We start from the raw sequence: 21853 nt of genomic DNA, 5'->3' as shown, positions 1-21853 counted from the left end.
TTAGTCTGTAAATTAAATCGTGTGATGTGATGAAGATTAGATGAGATAATGTAGGAAAGTATTTTGAAAAGACAGTGTGTAAAAATTTCACTATTTTGTCCCGACCAGTTCAGCTCAGTGGATAGAGCGTCGGCCTGCGGACTAAAGGGTCCTAGGTTCAATTCTGGTGAAGGGCATGTACCTTGGTTGCAGGCACATCCCCAGCAGGGGGTGTGCAGGAGGCAGCTGGTCGATGTTTCTCTCATTGATGTTTCTAATTCTATCCCTGTCCCTTCCTCTCTGTAAAAAAATCAACACAATATATTTTTTAAAAAAATTTCACTATTTTGCCCTAACCGGTTTGGCTCAGTGGATAGAGCTTCGGCCTGAGAACTGAAGGGTCCCAAGTTCGATTCCAGTCAAGGGCATGTACCTTGGTTGCGGGCACATCCCCAGTAGGAGGTGTGCAGGAGGCAGCTTATTGATGTTTCTCTCTCATCGATGTTTCTAACTCTCCATCCCTCTCCCTTCCTCTCTGTGAAAAAAAATCAATAAAAATATATATTTTTTAAAAAAATTACTATTTTTCTTTCTTTTCTTCTTTCTTTCTTTCTTTCTTTCTTTCTTTCTTTCTTTCTTTCTTTCTTTCTTTCTTTCTTTCTTCTTTCTTTCTTTCTTTCTTTCTTTCTTTCTTTCTTTCTTTCTTTCTTTCTTTCTTTCTTTCTTTCTTTCTTTCTTTCTTTCTTTCTTCTTTTTTTAACAATGTTCTTACCTAATCTTAGCAGAAGTTTAATGTGGAGAAGGTCTTTGTACTCCCATCACTAATGCAATCTGTTTAGAGGTAAAATGGGTTGAATATTTTCTCACATTTATTAAGTCTCAGGAACTAAATGAAAAAATTAGATGAATCATTTAGTCTGTGTGTACAAAGCAGCCAAATTGACACAAGTGTTAAAATCCCTGAGAATAAAGATAGAAAATTCTGTATCTTGCTAACTTGGCTTCAAGCTGTTCAGGTTGTAAATGGAGCTGTAGCAGAGTAAGCCTGTTCCACGTGACCATGTGCTGTCAGTTCCGTGAAGATCTGCTTTCAGGGTAGATTTCTGCACAGCCATCTGCATTTAGACCTGCTGTCCACAAGGTGGAGGCAAAGATTTTTACGTGAAACTGGCATGCCTTCCTGAGGCTTTTCATGGCGCAGCATACACTGATGCCAAGATTCCTACTTCTGATGTTGAAGAGTGAGGACACACATTTTTAAGAAATTTCTTCCTGGGGTAGACACAATACAGGAATCCCAAAACTCCTGACCTATGGATGGGTAAGAAGGTACTATCATTAACTACAAACTAGAATTTGCCCCAAAGCTTAAATTAATGAAAGTAGGAGCCTGGTGGTGGTGGGTGTGGTTGAAGGCACAATTAAGTAGCCTCTTAGTTTAATGAAGAAAAGAGTATTTCAGAGCCTGGAAGAAATGGACAAGGATGAAGTAGCCACTGGGAGAGGCTATCTTTTACTTGAGTATCTATGGCTGGGTTTTCTTTAATGGAAGACAACAATTTCATTGTATAATTGACACAATTCTCATAATGCAATGGCCGATTGAGATAAAGCCGTATTAGAAATTTACCCTTGTGTGATATAATCAGTCACTGAGCCAACAGGTGCTTAATTAGTTTATCTCAGATGCTTTTATTTTTTTACTTTGGGTGAGGGTGCCAAGCTTCTAAAGCAGTTACAGTAGTTGCAGGCTGGTTTGCACAGCAGTTTCCAATTAAGAGTGATTAAATCCAAATTTCTGAGTGGGGGGAGGTTCTCAGCTCCACTCTGTTTTGTGTCCCTTCAAAATTCTTCAAGATGATTCTAATGTGCAGTTAAGGTTAAGAATCACTGGTGGAGAAGTTGGGTGGGGATGAGACTCATGTGGTGGGAAGAGGTGCACACATGGGAGACCAGAGGCATAAATAGACAACTTTCTGAGCCTTTATTTTTAGCTATCTATCTCCAAAGTAGGTAAACTGTCAAGGTGAGTAAATTCTTGATTTATTAGAGCATATGGCTGTTGAATTAAATGACAAAATAGAAGTGCTTTTCCCTTGTTGTGCTTTTGAATTAAAATCTCCATAAACAGGAGCTTTGCTTTTCCCAAGAATTTCATGGTGAAGCCTTAATTAATACACTAATCCTATGTAGACCTTTTAAGGGGCTAGCTCCCAGGTGGTTGTTTAAAAATCGCCTGTGGGATGACTTAGGAATCCAGAAAAACACAGGAAGTTAGTAGTGAAACTTAAAAGACTTTAAACCTTGTAAAGGACAACAAAAACAACAGAAGTTGTGTGTGATGGTTAAGTTTTATGTGTCAGCTTGGCCAGGCTATGGTGCCCATTTGTTTAGCCAAGCATCAGTGTAGATGTTGCTCTGAAGATATTTTGTAGATGTGATGCACATCTATACCCAGCTGCCTTTAAGTAGCAGTTACTTTTGAGGATGCACCTGGGCTTCATTCAATTCGTAGAAGGCCCTAAAAACAAAAGCTGAGGGTTGGTATAGGATAGGACAGTGGTTCTCAACCATTAGAATCACCTGGGAATCTTTAAAATCCTGATTTCTGGGCCTCATCCTCTGGAAATTCTGTTTCTTCGTTACTAATGTTGTGGCCCCATCCCATAACAAAGAAACAGAATTTCTGGAGGATGAGGCCCAGAAATCAGGATTTTAAAAAGATTCCCAGGTGATTCTAAAGTGCAGCCACGGTTGAGAACCACTGTTAAAGGAGCATTCTCCTTTGAGACTGTAACGTGAAAACCCTGCATGTTGGCCCGCCTTAGTGCCTTCACACTTTGCGAGCTCCACAATTGAGTAAGCTGATTCCTTAAAATAAGCTCTCCATCTCTCTCTGCCTCCTATTACTCTTATTTCTTGGAGAACCCTGACTGATGCAGTTTATAAATGTCATTCTTAGAAATGAAATAGACTTCTGTTTGTTTGTGTCTATCATAGTGAGGTGCCAGGTTTTTGAAAGAAGATGGTATATAAGGTATAAAAAATTGAGGACTACTTATATAACTGACATTAGCCAGTCAAATCAGCTATGGGTGAGAGGATATGGGCATTCAATAACATTTCTTTAATGTTGGGAAGCACTTAGGAAGAAAGCCTAGATTTTGCAATTTCTCAAAGGTCTCAACTGCCTACAAAATGGAATGGATGCAGGCATAATAATGCATGTAAGGTTTAAAATTAAAACTTCTGTACTAAGCTGATGAAGTATTTAGGTCAGTGATTCTTACTTTTAAAAAATTGTGAAAGGTGTTCAGAGCTCATTGGGAAAGATAGCTAGGGCATCATGAGAACATTGCTTCAACCAGTCATACAATATTTAGTGAATACTTTGTGCCAAAATCTTCCGGTTCTACCTACTCAGCCATAAAAATACTTGACCAAAATGGACTAGTTTTTAGCAATTGATAAATGTAATTTCTCAAGAACAAGAGACTTTGATGAACAAGATGAATATGTTTCATCTCTACATGTAACTCTGTATCTCCCATTAGATGAACTCGAATTCCTTGAGGCAATTAATTATAAATATAGGTTTTCCTTGATTTGTATTGGTTTCAGAGGGGTATATATTTTGGAAAAAAAAAGAATCTTTCTTTCAAAGCAAAATATGTTAAGTTAGAACACCTTCATTTTCTCTGGGCAAAGAAAGCACATAGAATATAATCTATAATCTACCTATCTATATAATTAAATCAAGCTGAAATTAATATGTTTTTAGAACTTTGACTCAGTAAATTGCTCTTAGGAGTAATCTTTAGTAAAATTAAACATTTTCAGCCCACAAAGATTTTTTTATTTTTTTGCAAGGCAGGTACTACCTAACTAATGCCATACAATTTGCAGCTGGGAGCAAGAAGGTATTCTCAAGAGTTTTCTCCTCCTCCTCCTCCTCCTCCTCCTCCTCCTCCTCCTCCTCCTTTAAGAAGTGTGCTATCTTAGGCAATTTTGGTGGAAGCTGGCTAACTTTTTCTTAATACCACCTAAGCCTAAGAAGCAATCAAGGAATGGAGCTGAGTGTGTTGGGAACTGTAAAGTGAATGCTTAAAGTGGTCAGTATTTTAGAGAGACCCAGCAGAGATCTAGAAAAAAGGGGCTGTGAGGTTGAGGCTGTTTGCTATAGTATCTTTGTGAAAATCACAGGTGTGGAGAGCGGCTACAGTGTTTGGACAAGTTCAAGCCTCGGGCTAATGAGAGGGCATGGCAAAACCACATGCAAGTCCTAGCTTGGAGGGCAAAGCCAAAGGCTGTAGTTGTAAGCTTGACCTTATGGTCGGAACCTGTGGTCCCACATGGCTGAGTGATATGGGCTACAGGAGGTACAGCAAGGAGACAAAGCTTGATCAGGTGCATGTAATTGAGTAGATTCAAAACCTGAGAGAACATTGTAAAAATCTTGACCACACCCTTACTTTGCCTCCTGGAATCTCAATAATGAGTCAGGGTGTAACACTTTTAGGACCAAAGCTTGACCAGATCAGAAGTCAGTGCTGAGTTGCCATGGCAACCTGCCGCTGACTACTTCTGCTTTAGGTGAGGTGCCCCAGCACTGACTGCTGAAGGGACTGCAAATCAGGGCCAGAGAGAGGCCTGAAGAGAGAAGCAGAGACTGATCCGTTGCCTCTGGCAGCTTTTGACCAGCACTTGCCTCTCTCTTTCTCTCTGAGTCTGGCCAGCAGCTAGCTGTGCCTCCATTTTTCTCCAGGACTCCACAGGGGCTGCTGATCAGCCCTGCCTTCCTGATGTGGCCAGTTGATAGGCCCAGAGACACTGACTGGCATAGAAACTGACCAATCAGAACCAAATCTGGGGGGCTTAGAGGTGTTTCTGTCCAGGGAGAGTGGTAGATAACAAGGCTGGCTCCAGCAATGGCCTTTGCAAATCTACAGAAAGTGCTCATCAGTGACAGCCTGGACCCTTGCTGCCGGAAGATCCTGCAAGATGGAGGGCTTCAGGTGGTGGAGAAGCAGAACCTGAGCAAAGAGGAGCTGATAGCCGAGCTGCAGGACTGCAAAGGCCTTATTGTCTGCTCCGCCACCAAGGTGACTGGGGAAGTCATCAATGCATCAGAGAAGCTCCAGGTGGTGGGCAGGGCCGGCACCGGCGTGGACAACATGGATCTGGAGGCCGCCACGAGGAAGGGCATCCTGGTCATGAACACACACTCCCAATGGGAACAGTCTTAGTGCTGCTGAGCTCACCCATGGGGTGATCATGTGTCTGGCCAGGCAGATTCCCCAGGCGATGGCTTCAATGAAGGCTGGCAAATGGGACTGAAAGAAGTTCATGGGAACCGAGTTGAATGGAAAGACCCTGGGAATTCTTGGCCTGTGGGGGATTGGAGAGAGGTGGCCATCCAGATGCAATCCTTCGGGATGAAGACTATAGGGTCTTCATGTCACCAGAGGTCTCGGCCTCCTTCAGCATTCAGCAGCTGCCCCTGGAGGAGATCTGGCCCCTCTGTGACTTCATCACTGTGCACACCCTTCTCTTGCCCTCCACAACAGGCCTGCTGAACGACAGCACCTTTGCCCCGTGCGCTTGGTGAACTGCGCCCGCGGAGGGATCATGGACGAGGGCACCCTCCTCTGGGCCCTGCAGTTGGAGCAGTGCGGGATGCAGAGCTGGCTGTGTTCACGGAGGAGCTGCCTCGGGACTTGCCTTGGTGGACCAGGAGAACGTCATCAGCTGCCCCCACCTGGGCGCCAGCACCAAGGAGGCCCAGAGCCGCAGCGGGAGGAGATTGCGGTCCAGTTCATGGACATGGTGAAGGGCAGAACCCTTGCGGGGGTCGTGAATGCCCAGGCCCTTACCAGCGCTTTCTCTCCACACACCAAACCTTGGATCGGTCTGTCAGAAGCTCTGGGGACCCTGATGCGAGCCTGGGCAGGGTCCCCCAAAGGGACCATCCAGGTGGGAACGCAGGGCTTATCCCTGAAGCATGCCGGGAACTGCCTGAGCCCTGAAGTCATTGTCGACCTCCTCGAAGACGCTTCTAATCATGCGGATGTGAACTTGGTAAATGCCAAGCTGCTGGTGAAGGAGGCCAGCTTCAATGTAACCACCTCCCATAACCCCACTGTGCTAGGAGAGCAAGGATGCAGGGAAGGCCCCCTGAGCGTGGCCCTGGCAGGTGCCCCCTACCAGGCTGTGGGCTTTGTCCAGGGCACCACACCTGTGCTGCAGGCACTCAACGGGGCTGCCTTCAGACCAGAAGTGCCTCTTCCAACCCTGCCATACTGCCTACCATGATTGGGCTCCTGGCAGAGGCAGGCATGCAGCTGCTGTCCTACCAGATCTCGGTGGTGTCTGATGGGGAGACCTGGCATGTCATGGGCATCTCCCCCTGCTGCCCAGCCTGGGCGCCTGGAAGCAGCATGTGACCAAGGCCTTTCAGTTTCATTTCTGACCTTGGGGCTCACCAGGACCAGCCTTGGGGGCTTTGTGATCAACATTGAGAGGTCGCATTCCCGGGGCTGACACCACTTATGTGGTCTGACCCCTGTAATAACCACTTAATAAACAGCCGCCCTCCCACCCCCCAAAAAGAACCAAATCTGGGTCAACTGTGAGGAGCCAATGGCTGCCTAGGAGGTGGAGCTTTTAACGCTGACTGGCGTATAAACCGACCAATCAGAACCAAATTGGCTGGCAGGGGAGGGCAGTTGGGGGCAATCAGGCAGGTGAGCGGTTAGGAGCCAGCGGTCCCAGATTGTGAGAGGGATGTCCAACTGCCTGTGGGATCGGGCCTAAACTGGCAGTCAGACATCCCCCAAGGGGTCCCTGACTGGAGAGGGTGCAGGCTGGGCTGAGGGAGCCACCCCCTCCGTGCATGAATTTCGTGCACCAGGCCAATACTCTGGCTATAAAATAAAGACTCAGTTTGCAGATTGTGGCACTATCTCTCCATCAGAAAGGGCAGCGTCCCACCTAGCCCCAGCTTTATTCTCTTGTCTGTCTGCTCCATCCTTCACCGCCCCCTCTCAGGTTCACCCATGGTTGTGCCGGCATGGCACACACAGGAATACTGCTGGAGGCCTGCACTGTAACATCACCCCCAGAAACATTTATGGTTTGCATTGTATTCCAATTTATTTTGATGGCAAATCATATTTATTGTACAAAGATATTGGAGCTGATGAAAATTAGTGAGTACTGAGTTGTCTCCCTGAGAGCCCTGGTTTGGCCTAGGTTAGGCTTCAGATGGCATTTCCAGGAAGGTTCCAGCTCTAGATCTATGAGAATAATGGAAATGAATGTTAGAAACACAGAGCTAATGGGAAGCAATTATATACACTGCTCAGCAGTCAAGTTATCTTTCTGTTTCAAGATAAACCTGTCTAGCATGACCCATGTATCCCCCATTGCCCACCTAAGGAGTCCAGAATAAAAAATGTAGGAAATTCCCAAGACCTGCATATAAAACCATCATGTACACTAAGGGACATTGTGCACTTTTTTTCTTTAAGGATGTGTGTAACTTACTGCTTTATGAGAGTGAATATTCAACTGCCAGAGCAGAAAAGGCAGCGACCAATGAATAGCACATGAGCCTCCCCTACCCCGACTTCCAGTCCCAGGATTGAGATAATATTCAGTAGTTGTATTTCAGTAAAACCCAGAATGGGAGTTGTTATCAAATCGCCTCCTTTGTAATAAGGCAAATGTGTCTTCTACCCCTTCTCCAAGACAGTACAGTGGAGTTGTATCACAATTCTATCTGCACAGTGCGAGAAATTCCACCTTCCTTTGTTCTCATGGAGTTTATGCCTTGGAGTGAGGTTTCTGCCGTAGTGTGAGCACCTGGCTGTGCTGAGTGTGATTCTGGTACTTGGAGTATGTTTTCAGTCAACCATATTGTGCAGTGAGAACCGACTTCTTCCTCCATTGGCAACCCCGGGAACACTAATCCTCTCTAAAGCTGAAGAGAAAAGATAACTGGCTTTGTGGGACTTATTGCGAGACAGTAATTCTCTTGTCCAGTGGGCCAGCAAATGTGGTCACAATCAATTTAGGGAATTGAAGAAAAAATAAGAGGGTCAAGAACTGTCAGGACAACAACTCCAGTTTATAATAGTTTAGCTAAGAATGAAATAGCATCGAATTGTAGGTGAACCTAAGAATGCGGACACCTGCGACAAAGGCTTCTGCTTCTACAAACTGTTCAAAGCTCTGCAGAGGGCTGGGCATTCACTGAAAAGAAATACTTAGCCAGCCAGGGTCGGCTTACTGGTTTTAGGAACTGAGGAGAAGCGTTCCTCTTAGGATCCTGTGCGGCATTCGACCTCACACAAGCCAAAGTTCTCTCCTGAGAGCAGGAAGGGGACAGAGGGCTGATAGTTGCCGAGTGCAGTGCAGAAGCCTCGTTCTATATGTGGGTTGTATTTTTTTAACTCTGGTCTTTCTGACTAGCAGTCTGGATAGGAGTTTTGTGTCCAGAAACTTTTCTATAACTTAATTTTTAAAAAAGAATCTATTGTGCATCTTTGTCAAGTGGAAAACTAGCATTAGCCTGCCTAAAAATGGTTTTAGAAACTGCTTAACACTAAACATGTGCCACTTTTGCATTGGGGATCTTACTTGTTCTAGTCAGAGTAAAATCATAGAAGCAGCCGCAGGGAGAAAAACTTTGCTAGTGAAATAGGAATTTTAGGGGAATATAGGCAGGTTTAGGGAATGTTTTGAAGTGGGGTCCATGGAAAAAACACAGGGCTACAGACTGGGAGAAGATACATTTCCATAACACAAGGAAGCCAAGTGCAGCTACATTACATAAGACAAGGGAACTGGAAGTAGCCAAACAAGGTCTCTATTTACAAAATGAAGGAGGGGAATGGGAGGACAATGAGGGAGGAAGGCCTCAGGAATTACTACAGTAACCAATTCGAAATGGAATATTAACCAATCAGAGAGGATATCAGGACACAGGAACTGCAGCTTTTATAAACCATGTAAACAGGAAGTCAGTGGGACTCTTTTCCCCTCCCCACGTGGGAATCTGTACTTGTTCTTCAATAACGCTGCACCTTTGCTATACTACCCTCTGTCCCTGGATTCATTCTTCGACTCTGGCGGACAAAGAATCTGAGTTCCAGTCCAAAAATTCTGTTTTACTAGTATTACTGCTACTGTTTTCTAGGCATTTTATATGCAGCAACTCAATCATTAAAACAATTCTAAGAGGTAGATATTTCCAAGCTTCAGGGAATTTAAATAACAAGCTTCAGGGAGTTTAAATAACTTGTTCAGGTTCACAAAGATAGATAGTTGGAGTGGGGATTCTGATCCAGATTGCGCAATTCCAGAAGTGAGTTTCCTTGACCACCTCCATTGTACTGCCTCTCTGAGTGTTAATTTGCTTTTTCACTCTTTCAGGTAATTCAAATAGTTGAGAGTTGAAAACCTGAATATGATGGAATGATTTAATTTCACTAGTCAATAGCTTTTGCTTCTATATAATTTTGGAGAATGTTGTCAGTAAATCAGCAAAATAAAAGTATGCATCATTGAAAAGGCTCAGCTCACTTAAGATCTGAGATAAACCAAAACCATTAATTTTATAATTTTTTAAATCTCAGAAGTAATATATTTAAAATGAATACAGTGGAATTTGGAGAGAAAACATTTTTGTTGAAATGTGCAGAGTTGAGATAATCATCAGTTTAAGGTATGAGATTCTGTCTAAGCTACTTTATACTCTTAATATCTCCCAGTATTTTTAAATGGGTGAAATGTAATATCTGAAAAAAAGCAAGTGATAATATTTTAACAATATTGCTTTAATTTGCAGAATCTTCTTTCATCCTAAGAACTACTGTGCTATCTTTAACACTTGGTGGACTCTGTCTTTAAATTTATATATTTTTCTATTGAATGCATCAAAACGCCTGAAATGATCTCCATGCTGTCATTATCTTAGATGCGATGTTATAACGGACTAGAGACCCAGTGCATGAATTCGTGCCCAGTGGGGTTCCCTCAGCCTGGCCTGCGGAATTGGGCTGAAACTGGCTCTCTGACATTCCTTGAGGGGTCCTGGATTGTGAGAGGGTGCAGGCCAGGCCAAGGGACCCCACCGGTGCATGACTGGGGCAGGGGAAGGGACGCAGGAGGTAGGCCATCCAGGGAGGGACCACGGGAAGGCTCCAGGGCATGTCCGGCCCATCTTGCTCAGTCCTGATCTGCCAGACCCCAGCAGCAAGCTAACCTACTGGTCAGAGTGTCTGCCCTTGTTGGTCAGTGCACATCATAGTGAGCGGTTGGGCGGCCTTAGCATATCATTAGCATATTATGCTTTGATTGGTTGAATGGACGACCAGATGACCAGATGACCAGACAGGCACTTAGTATATTAGGCTTTTATTATATAGGATCTAGTACATTAGGTTTTTATTATATAGGATCTAGTACCAGACTGGGGACCCAGATTCTAGTCCTAAATCTGCCAGAAGTTGTTTGTGTATACTTGTGTAAGCTCCTTAACTTTTCCAGATGCTTAATATTCTCAGTGTAAAATGAGTTTGAATAGAGAATAATAGTTAGAATGGGAAGAACACTATTGGATTATTTATTCTATGATTTTTAAAATACATTTCACAAAGCTGGATAGTTTTTTTGTTTTTTTTGTGTGTGTTTTTTTTCTGCCTTTACAAGCAATACTTACCTAAGATAATATATATTCATCAGCCCTGTAGGGTATTTTTCATTTCAGCATCAATCTGGAATGAAAAAAAAATGCTATCTAATTATTCATGAAGCATTTTATTGTAGACTACTAAATCATGAAGGTAAACACAATTTGAACCTTGATTAGAAAGAAGGATTCTTGTTAAAATGCAGTTTTATATTGAACTTTTTATTGGCCATCCTTCACTTTTAGTTTTACAGTCTCTGTCCTTGAAGAATTTACAGTGTCCTGTGAAAAATAGACAAGAGAAAAATAAGTGCTAATTATTAGGTGTGAACAGAATGTTAAGGGGCAACAGAAGAATTTGAGTGCCAGGCAAGGATTCCCACAGGAAAGATCTAGGTTGAATCCTGAATCTTGATGAAAGACAGCCAGGTTATAGAATGAAGATAGGGCAATACAGGATGAGTCTTCATGTGCAAAAGCCTTAGGTAAGAGCAAGTTTGATGTACTTAGGAAAACTGCAAGTGGTATAGGAAAACCAAAGCAGAAAGAATAGGAGCAGTGATAAATCAGGCTGGAGAGGAAAACACAGGACCAAACGCTCTTGATTTTTAAAAAAGAATGGACTTCAATTTAGAAGTGAGGTAGAGCAATTAGAGGAACATACTAACCGTTTTGTGTTTTACAAAGGTTATTTTGTCCTTGGTATAGAGATGGGATTGGTGTGAGGCATGTGGAGGACTGGAGATAAGAGGCCAATTGGGAAGAGATAATCCAGGTAAAAGTATCAATAATGTAGAAGAAGTTGGGAGGTGGGACTGAGAGATAGAGTTAAAATTGGTAGGATTTGGAATATATTTGGGTTTACTAGTATATGGAAAAAGGAGAAATTAAGGATCACTATTTGTATCTTAATTTATTACAATAATGATAATGATAGTAATAAATTTAGGCAATACCAGAAGAGGTTTTTAAGGGGAATATTTGGGGCATATTGAGTTTGAATTTCTTGTGGGATAATAGAACCCTTAATCACTTGAATAAACAGCTTGGTACTGCGGGGAGAGATCCTGACTGGAGGTAGAGATTTGGAGATTAAAGGCATATTCATGGATGAGAACACGTGGAGAAAATGTAATGTCATGTATAGAGAAGAAGACCATGAAAAAAAAATTCTCTGGAAAACATATAAATTTAAGGTGTGGGTAGAAGAGGATGATATGACACAGAATGAAAATCAAAGAATCATAGGATAAAATGTAGAATATGATAATGGAATTCAGTGATACTACCGACCTGGGTCATTTTTTATATTTTTGACAATAAAAAATAATTTTGCACTTTAACCAATAGTTAATAGGCTTTTGATATCAATATTATGCTTTTGTTATTAAATTAGGGCTGAAATCTGACAATGACATGGAGAGTAACAGATTCATGTGGAACACACTTATGATTTTTCAAACATATTGCAATCTTGTATATATCATTCAACCCATCTGTAAAAGGGGAATTAAAATGGTACCTAATATTTAGAATTGTTTTCGATTATTCTATAAACATCATCTATATATATATAAAGAGCCAGGGTCCATCACATCTGAAACAACTGAACGGACGACCAAACAGGTTGTGTGGGGCAACCAGGCTGGCAGGGGGGTTAGTGAGGGACAACCAAACGACTGAGCAGCAGGCTGTGTGAGGTCACCAGGCCGGCAGGGGGGCAGTGAGGGGTGACCAAATGATTGAACAGCAGACTGCGTGGGGCGACCAGGCCGGCAGAGGGAGCAGTGAGGGGTGACCAGGCTGGCAGAGGGGGCCAGTGAGGGGTGACCAGGTTGGCAGAGGGGGGCAGTGAAAGGCAACCAAGCCAGTGGGAAGGGTAGTTAGGGGCAACCAGGCCGGCAGGGGGGAGCAGTTGAGGGCAACCAGGTTGGTGATGGGGGAAGTTAGGGGTGATCAGGTTGGCAAGGGGGCCAGTTAAGGGTGATCAGGTAGGCAGGCAGGTGAGCAGTTAGGAGCCAGCAGTCCTGGATTGTAAGAGGGATGTCCAACTGCTGGTTTAGGCCCAATCCCCAGGATCATGCCTAAACTGGCTGTCAGACATCCTCCGAGGGGTCCCGGATTTGAGAGGGTGTAGGCTGGCCTGAGGGGAATTTCATGCACTTGGTCTCTAGTAAATGTATAAGGCTATTAATATTCTGCCTAGGAAGGCTATTAATATTCTGCTTATCAAATAGTATTGACTTAATAAATGCTAACTATGACATTGAGTGTCACAAAATCTAGTTATATACAGAGAGAGAAATTCTAGTGGATATGCCAGCTTTTCCTGAAATATGAGAGAGGAAGAAAGAGGGAGCAGGGGAGGGCATGAAAGGGGAAAAGATAGTGTCCTCTTTGCCCAGTGCCCACTTGGCTATTTGCATTTGTCTCTGTTTTCAAAATTTTAATGATCACCTCCAGCATGTAGCGTGGCTTTCTGTATGCTTTGGGAAATCATAGTTGATGCCTGCTAGCACTCCTTTGGAACATTTTAGTGGAAGCATAGTAATGAGTTCTCAGAAGCATCATAAGGATGCCCTGCCTGAATGATAGTGGAGAGAGAAAAAATCATTTCAAGTCTAATTTCGCAGCAGAAGATTTTTCTGCAGTCAGTGGACCTCAATGGCAACATAGAGTTCCATGGTGAAGGGAAATGAAAATTGCACTGGTTTTTCTATTTCCTGGTCATTTCAAGATCAGGGTGAGGGTAAGGCTAGATTATCATATAAGAAGCAAACGTGTGGTTCAGATGCCCCTTTTGCCATGCTTTGAGTAACTGTGCCAAGTAAAGTTAGAATGGCAGATAGAGATGTTTCCCTGAATATGACTTGGAGTGAATGGGCGTTACTTTTAAGGAAAAAAAAAATTTAGTCAAGCAAATATAGGATAAGGACATTTAATAATAAATTACAGTTCAAATGTAATAGGGTAAGTGGGACAAATATACATACTAAGCATTGAGAATTTTAAAGTGAATGCTGTTCTACCAGATTTCACCAGAACATGAAGTCAGAAACCAGAGGTGGTCTTGCTTATCTAGCTATGAGATCAATGGAGAAAGACTATCAAAAAGGTTAATGGAAACAGCAGAGGGCCAACCTCTGAGCGCTCTAAGTAATCATAGGTGCACAAGTATCTCCATTGCTCCATTCACCTCACCCTTCTTTAGCAGTTACTGAAAGATTGGCTACTCAGCAGTACCACTGCTATAAATGTACTGGTTCCTCAAGCAAGAAAATAGAAAGTTAAACACTTGCCTTCTCATCATTGTAGTTGAAAATGGTTTTTAAATGACAATATGTTACAATGAAAAATACACTGAAAAGCAGCTCAAAGAAATGAAAAACAAGATGCTTGAGGGAAGAAAGCACGCATTTTGTGCATAAAGCTGTTTGTCTTGTATGATGTCATAAAAGGAAACTGTATTTATTAGGGATCACAGGGACTGGGGAAGAGTTGCAAAAGTGATATATTTGACAGAATGTAAAAAAATATTCAGACTTTCCCCCATTTTAATAACTGAATTAGATCCTCAGAGCAAATTCTGCTGGTAAGATGATTTTATTTTTTGGGGATAAGGCAACCTAAATTTACCTGTTATATTACCAAAAGCAAACTGGTAGGAAAGGAAGGAACTGCTCAATTTGTTTAATGCTAAATGTTTTCATGTCAATAATGACAAAAATATCCCAACACTCTAGATCTTTCGGGTTTGTTTTATTTTGTTTGTTTAGAATTTTAGTTGGTGTGAATTTTAATAAAAGATAAATATATATTTATCAGCCAGATTTAAAGAATGGGCATGTATCCTACTGTACTCATTTCATCTGGAATTCTGACTTTATAAATATTTACAAATAAGATTAGCAATTAGATTTGGGACTAGAGAGTAAATGTAGAAATTGGAAGAGAAATCAGAGTCTCTAAGAGTATAAAAAATGAACAAGATGATATAACTCAATTTATCAAATAGATTAAGACTTTGTTAGACATTTTAAGACTTTATTAGACACTATCAGTGAAAAACAAAACATCACTAAATTATTAAGAGAATTGGTATGCATAGTTCAAGTTTTTATTTTATTATTATTTTTTAACCTTTATTGTTGAAAGTATTACATATGTCCCCCTCACCCCCCCCCCCCCCCGCCATTGTCACCTTCTAGTCTGCCCCGCCCCAGGCCTTCACCACACTATCGTCTGTGTCCATATGCATACAAGTAGTTTGGCTGATTTCTTCCCACACCCACCTTCACCTTCCAGACTTTATACAGCCCAATTTTTTAAAAGTCACTTCAAATATTTAAAAAAAGCTGCTATTAAAAACAGAATAGACTTTTTCTGGTTGATAGAGAAAGCCAGATTGGACTCAGCAGAAATTGTGAGGGGAATATCATGGCTTAATTAGCAGAATAGTATTCTCATAAGAGAAGCTATCTGGCAATGAAATTGGCTATCTCAAGGAGAAAATTGAGTGTAGATATTTAAATGGAAGTTGAACGATCTCCAGAAGGAATTACTGAGTGAAAAATTATAGGTGCTCTTATAGTCTTCTTCCCAGATTTATATGACTTTTAAAATTAGGTTCTTGGGTATTTTAAGTGTGCTCTAATACAACAATAAATAAGAGAAACAGAATTAAAAATAATAGAACAATAAAATGAAACCAGGCTTCATTGCTTTTATGTTTTAATAAATGAATAAAAATTCATATGGCTTCTTGGGGGGAAAACATTCTTTAACTTACAGTTAAAGCTTCTAATTGGCATTAATTAATTAGACTAAGTGGTATTTGCTTTTAAATTGTAGGTAAATTATTTTATGTGCAAAAAATGAGTAAAAAATGCATCATAAATGATACTTAACTAACACATGACAAGCAATAATAAAACCCACTCAAAAAAATCTCAGCCACCACCAGAGTGGGGGAGGGATGAAACTTAATATCATGAACTTCAGAAAGAAGTAGGCATGCCCTGGCCGGTTTGGCTTAATGGGTAGAGTGTTAGCCTGTGGACTGAAGGGTCCCAGGTTTGAATCTGGTTAAGGGCACATTCCTGGGTTGCAGGTTCAATCCCCAGTGGGGGGCTTGCAGGAGGCAGACAATCAATGATTCTGTCTCATCATTGATGTTTCTATCTCTCTTTTCCTTTCCTTTCCTCTCGGAAATTACTAAAAATATATTAAAAAAAGAAGTAGGCAAAAGAGGAAAATATTTTGATATGACATCTGGCATCGAGTTGATCTTAGCCTTGCATCTATATGCCAGAAATGGAATGGGTGAGACAACAGAATTCTTGGAATTGTCACTATGTCTCCAAGTTAGCAGTATAGTGAATGAAAGCGCTGTTCTTATCTTTCAGTTCTTCTAGTAATTAAATTGACTGCTGGAGAGTTACAGATCAAATGGATGATGTGAATAAATGGGCTTAATGCATATGAGAAAGGCTAACAGACATCTCCCCATGAAATAGGATAGAAACTGAGTTGGTGGAGGAAATCCTAGTGTAAAATATGTAACAAAACGTTAGAGTAATCAGAGATCAGGTCTACCAGCAATGGATCACACAGCCTGACTGGGCTCTCCTCTGTCCTCCACTCCGTCAGTCTACACAAAGCTAGAACACCAAGTACCAACCTCACGTTAGTTTTATAGGAGGAAACTAATAAGCTCAGGTTCGGTGAAAGGAATTCAATAATTCACCTCCAAGAGAAAATGCCTCGCAAGATAAAAAATAAATGATCTGGCAATTATGCAGCTACATGTAAGGGAGAAAGAGAATTCAGAGAGGGGGCGAGGGAAGGTGGGAGACAGGAATGGGAGGGATCTGGGAGCTAGAGGTAGGGAAATTATGTTTAAAGAAAGATGAACTCAAGAACTAACAAATTAGGAGGAGTGGGGAGGGAAACTAGAAAATATGAGTTCAAATTTCTTTATTTTTCAGAGTTGGAAACCAATTGGTAGTGTCTAAAAGAAAAACTTGTAATAAAAAATGACTCCAGCATTTTAATATTAGTATATATATTTTTTAATTTTTAGAAAATAACTCTTATGGTAAAGAAATATTTGTGTAACCTTTAGCAATTAAATTGCATTTCTTTTCCTTGTGTTACATTGAAGCAAATTAAATTAAAGGGTAAAGGGTGACAAATACATAGTGCGAGAAGATGATGTGACTTTGGATGGTGGGGACACAATGAAATGTACAGAACATGTATCATAGTAATATACATGTGAAACCTATATGATCTTATTAACCAATGTCACCCCAATACATTTAATTGAAAATTAAATAATTAATAATTAAGATATAAGGTATGGTATGATCCATTTTTCCTGAAAGCATCTATTTTTCTTTTAAAATTCCTCATTTATTGCATTTAAAATTTTTTTATCTTTGTTGTTGAAAGTTTTACAGAGGTCTCCTTTTTCACCCCATTGACCTTCTCCACCCCACACTTTCCCCTCAGGCCTTCACCACACTATTGTCTGTGTCCATGGGCTATGCATATATGCATATAAATTCTTTCGTTAATCTCTTCCTGGTCCCTCTGCCCCTTTCCCTCTGAGATTCATCAGTCTGCTCCATGCTTCTGTGTCTCTGGATCTATTTTGTTCATCAGTTTATTTTGATCATTATATTTCACATATCAGTGGGATCATGTATTACTTGTCTCTCTCTGGTTTATTTTGCTTAGCATAATACTCTCCAGGTCCCTCCATGCTGTCTCAGAGGGTAAGAGGTCCCTCTTTTTTACTGCCGCATAGTATTGCACTGTGTAAATGTACCACATCTTTTTTATCCACTCATCTGCTAGGCTCTTGGGCTGTTTCCAGATCTTAGCTATTGTAAATAGTGCTGTGATGAACATAGGGGTCTGTATATTTTTTCTGATTGATGTTTTGGGATTCTTAGAATATATTCCTAGAAGTGGGATCATTGGGTCAAGTGGCAGTTCTGTGTCTTTTTAAAAAAATCAATCTACCAATTGCTATCTATATACATACATATGAACACACACACACACACACACACACACACACACACACACATATATATATGAAATAAAATTTTCACAAATATTTAACCACACTCTGTTAGATGGATTAATATTCCTACTGTCTTTTTTTCTTCTTTCATTTAAAAATGCTGTTAATAGGTTATAATCTACAATTTGAAAAACACTGCACTTGGCTGTCTGTATTCTCACTTTTTTCCTTTAAAAGTATAAAATTTCCTAAGATTTGCAACTCCCTCAATTTGTTTTGAATTAGCATAGCATGAGAACAGTCATTTTTCTTTCATTGTAAATACAACGAAGTTATCACAGCACCAGGAAAAGACACAATGACATTTCAATCACAAAAATAAATGAGTAAATCTGAGTGCACGAGTCTTTAAAAACTGTGCAGGAATAATGGATTATCAAATCTTCTTACCTTAGCATCACAGTAGAGGGGAGGGGAGTTGATGGAACAGCACTTGGAGGCAAAATCTGAGTGCTTCTCAATCAGTTCTTCCATTTCCGTGTCTGGGGCATCTGGCAGTTTTGCTCTCAATCGTTCTGTCAGTCTGAAAGACCATTTTTTGGTAAGCTTTTACTAGATGTATTCCATAAAGGTTTCTAATGCAAAAGCTAGCCACTTAAGATCTGGTACAATAAAAAATGAGAATAGAAGTACTTGCTCCTCTCAAGAAAATTATGTTTCTATTTGGGGAACTATCTTTAATGACTCAATTTGAGATTAGAAAGTAAAATCTGTGCCTCTTTTAAGATCGAGAAAGTAAACGCACAAATTGCTGCTGCCTTGAATTCCAGCTTTCCCCCTTTTGTTCCCTCAATTACATCATCGTGGATAACTTCATTGCTTTCCTTAACCTTTCATCTTCTCTCCACTTCTAAGTTTCAAGCTCCTGCAAGGACATTTCCCTTATGGAAATTCATGCCACTGTAATGCGTTTTTTCTTCTCTCCTATTTTGAACAAATTCCCCCTCAGTTTGCCTCACCAACTATACTGGAAAACAAGGTCAGGAATCTTTGGCTCTTGTTTTTAGTTCTGCTATTGGCCAGCTCTCCATCTCACTGCCAAGGTGGTATAGGACTTGAATTCATTTGATTCTTTCCCAGTTTGAACTGTCTACGATCTTGGTAACTCTACCCTCATGGTGGACACTCAGCCTGGTTTTATGACTTTCTCCAGGAATATTTGCCAGCCCAGTAGTAGGCAATGGGAGGTGGAAGAGACCCAAATTTATCTCCAGTTGGAGTTGGGGTTGGGCTTGGCAAGATGAATGCTGGGAAGGGATATGAGGGTCAGGGGACTAGTTTGCTCCTGAAAGCATTATTGAAACGAGTCGGTTCCAGTTGTAGGGAAAGGCAAGCGAGACCAGAAGGAACTCAGAGGGTGGGAGAAAAAAGTAAGGATTTCAAATACTTAGATGGAATAGCCCCAATCTTCTCTAATTTCACAACCTTAAATTCAATTCTAGGACATGTTAATATGGAATTAAGATTATATAAATTATCACTCAATTGCCCCAGGCAAACCTGGTGCTCAAAACTGTCGGGAAAAACTTAATCTTGCACTATCTGCTTAACATTATTCTATGCTATCTTCATATTATTTCATTATATAATTTTCTGATAAAATGTTAAACAATTTTGCACCTAAGGCTTTCCCTGTTTTTATGTTTTCTATTACAGCTTTGCTAAGGTTGATTTTATGGGGGTCATTGAAGGAGGTGTCCAGCTCTGGGGATTCTTTCGGAAGGCCTTTTTGTGGAGTTTATTTGTGCTGACTTGAGGCCTGTGTTGTTCAAGATACTGTGAAACAGATCTAAGGCATCTACTTAATGCAGTGGTTCTCAACCTTCTAGCCCTTTAAATACAGTTCCTCATGTTGTGACCCAACCATAAAGTTATTTTCATTGCTACTTCATAACTGTAATGTTGCTACTGTTATGAATCATAATGTAAAATCTGATATGCAGGATGGTCTTAGGCGACCCCTGTGAAAGGGTCGTTCAACTGCCAATGGGGTCGCGACCCACAGGTTGAGAACCGCTGACTTAATGAAGCAGAATGACAGTGTCTTCTCAACAGAGACATTTTCCAGGAACCCAGTAAAACTGCTTTCGTTATTATGGCTCCTTATTTTAACGTAAAAAACCTACTTGTGAAGAAATGCCGTCTCCTCTTAATGGAGAAAAATGACTACTGTACATTATGAATGATTGATTAACAGGTATATTTACAATTTATAGAGACTACATACTGGTGATGGGTAATACTATACTTAATTGAAAATTTGGGTCCTCTTGTCAGACAAAATAGTTTTAAGTTAGATAACATTTCCAGCAGTTTTATAGTTTCTTATATATAGGAAAATTTACAGATTGTTTTAGGGCAACAATGTTAACGAACTTAATTTTGTTTTCTTTTTTTTTTTTTTTAAATATGTTTTATTGGTTTTTCACAGAGAGGAAGGGAGAGGAATAGAGAGTTAGAAACATCGATGAGAGAGAAACATCGATCAGCTGCCTCCCGCACACCTCCCACTGGGGATGTGCCCGCAACCAAGGTACATGCCCTTGACTGGAATCAAACCCAGGATCCCTCGGTCCACAGGCCGATGCTCTATCCACTGAGCCAAACCGGTCAGGGCAATTTTGTTTTTTTAATCAAGTCATTACAGATCTTGTAATTTATTCATTTTTGGCTGTGTTCTAAGCTGATATATGTAACTTCCTCCCCCCCGCCCCCCCCCCCAAATAGCTGTTTCTTACACAGATAATAGATTCTAACTACTTTTTAAAACAAACTATTTTAATTGAACCTCCTCTTTTTATTGCTCACTTAGCACATCTTAAGTCTTCAATATGCTTTCAAACTACAATACCAGGCCATATTGATCAATTTGGGGCACACAAGTAGAACTAGTCCCTTACTTTTTCTTGTACTCAGTAAATGTGTTTTCTGAATAATCGGCACATAGTTCGTGTCCCTTGTCAATGAAAGAAGATAGCTCCTCCTTCAGTTGTGGAACCTGTAAGAAAATAATAATTGCACAAAAATGTTTATCTTAGCCCTGTTCCAGGGGGCGCAAAATCAGAATTCTATGTAACCTGTCAGTAGGAGTGTTTAATCTATACCAGACATTGGCAAACATTTTCTGTATGAGGCCCAGTCGTAAACATTTTAGGCTTTGTAGGCCATATATAGTTTCTGTTGTAACTATTCAACTCTGCTGTTATGGCACAAAACAGTCATAAACCATGCATAAACAGTGAGCATGTTCATGTGTGAACATTGAAATTTGAATTCCATATAATTTTAATGTCATGAAATGCTAATCTTTTTTTAAAGCCATTAAAAATGTAAGGCCATTTTAGCTCACAGGCCGTACAAAAACAGGCAACCGTCTAACTGTGGCCCATAAGCTCCAGTTTGCCAACAGCTTGAATTAGACCGGGTTGTTGGAGAAATTTAGCAAACTGCACCTTAGCATCAAAACAGCCTGCAGGATCTTTAGAGTCGCAGCATTCTCCCAGGCTTTTGAAGGTTGGCTCAAGTATTTTACTGAGAAAGACTTCTGGGACGTCAGTTCTCCTAGATAGTTCAAATGTATACCTGGCATGAGAGAGAAAGAAGATGCACTTTAACATGCATGGGTATACTTGTGAATATGTATCATGTTTTGAAATTTGCATCTATGACAAAGGCAGAGCACCTGGTTTCTGCATCTTTAATTAAAAATAAAAGGTTTAGCTAAAACTGAATCCAAATCAGCAAGTTTAGGATTCAAAACAATATTCTCATTGAAATACAAGTTATTAATAGTTGCTTTAAAGTTATTGTGACTAGTTAATACTGAACTAAAGCTCTTTCTGTACTATATCTATAGTCACATACTACATTATATATATCTACTTCAAATGCATATGGAATTGTCCATGTGTAACTATAACACAATTCTATCTAAAGCATCAAATACATATGGAACTGTCCTTTGTGTAACTATATCACAATTAATTCTATATAAAGTATCAAGTAGGTACTTTATGTGGCTATTCTGTGAAAATAGACTTCTATAAATTTCTTTGATTATCTTATCCCATTGCTGTCTATGCATTTAT

The 21853-nt window shown here is 40.5% G+C and overlaps 1 protein-coding gene and 1 pseudogene across 1 annotated transcript in view; one reads left to right on the top strand and one right to left on the bottom strand.

Moving 5' to 3' along the window:
- The first annotated feature begins 4863 nt into the window (after positions 1-4863).
- LOC132227300 (D-3-phosphoglycerate dehydrogenase-like) lies at positions 4864-6587 on the top strand (annotated as a pseudogene).
- A 542-nt stretch (positions 6588-7129) lies between these two features.
- GC (GC vitamin D binding protein) overlaps positions 7130-21853 on the bottom strand; it is a 37652-nt gene continuing 22928 nt past the window's right edge. The window contains exons 9-13 of the mRNA XM_059669082.1: positions 21218-21347; positions 20666-20763; positions 18156-18288; positions 10703-10757; positions 7130-7274 (exon numbers count right to left, since the gene is read on the bottom strand). Of these exons, the coding sequence (XP_059525065.1) occupies positions 10722-10757; positions 18156-18288; positions 20666-20763; positions 21218-21347 (397 nt within the window). The 3' untranslated portion in view covers positions 7130-7274; positions 10703-10721. The remainder of the gene's footprint in view (positions 7275-10702; positions 10758-18155; positions 18289-20665; positions 20764-21217; positions 21348-21853) is intronic.

This window comes from Myotis daubentonii, chromosome 1, assembly GCF_963259705.1.
Source record: "Myotis daubentonii chromosome 1, mMyoDau2.1, whole genome shotgun sequence".
Taxonomy (NCBI): domain Eukaryota; kingdom Metazoa; phylum Chordata; class Mammalia; order Chiroptera; family Vespertilionidae; genus Myotis; species Myotis daubentonii.
This window is presented reverse-complemented; position numbering and strand designations above follow the sequence as displayed.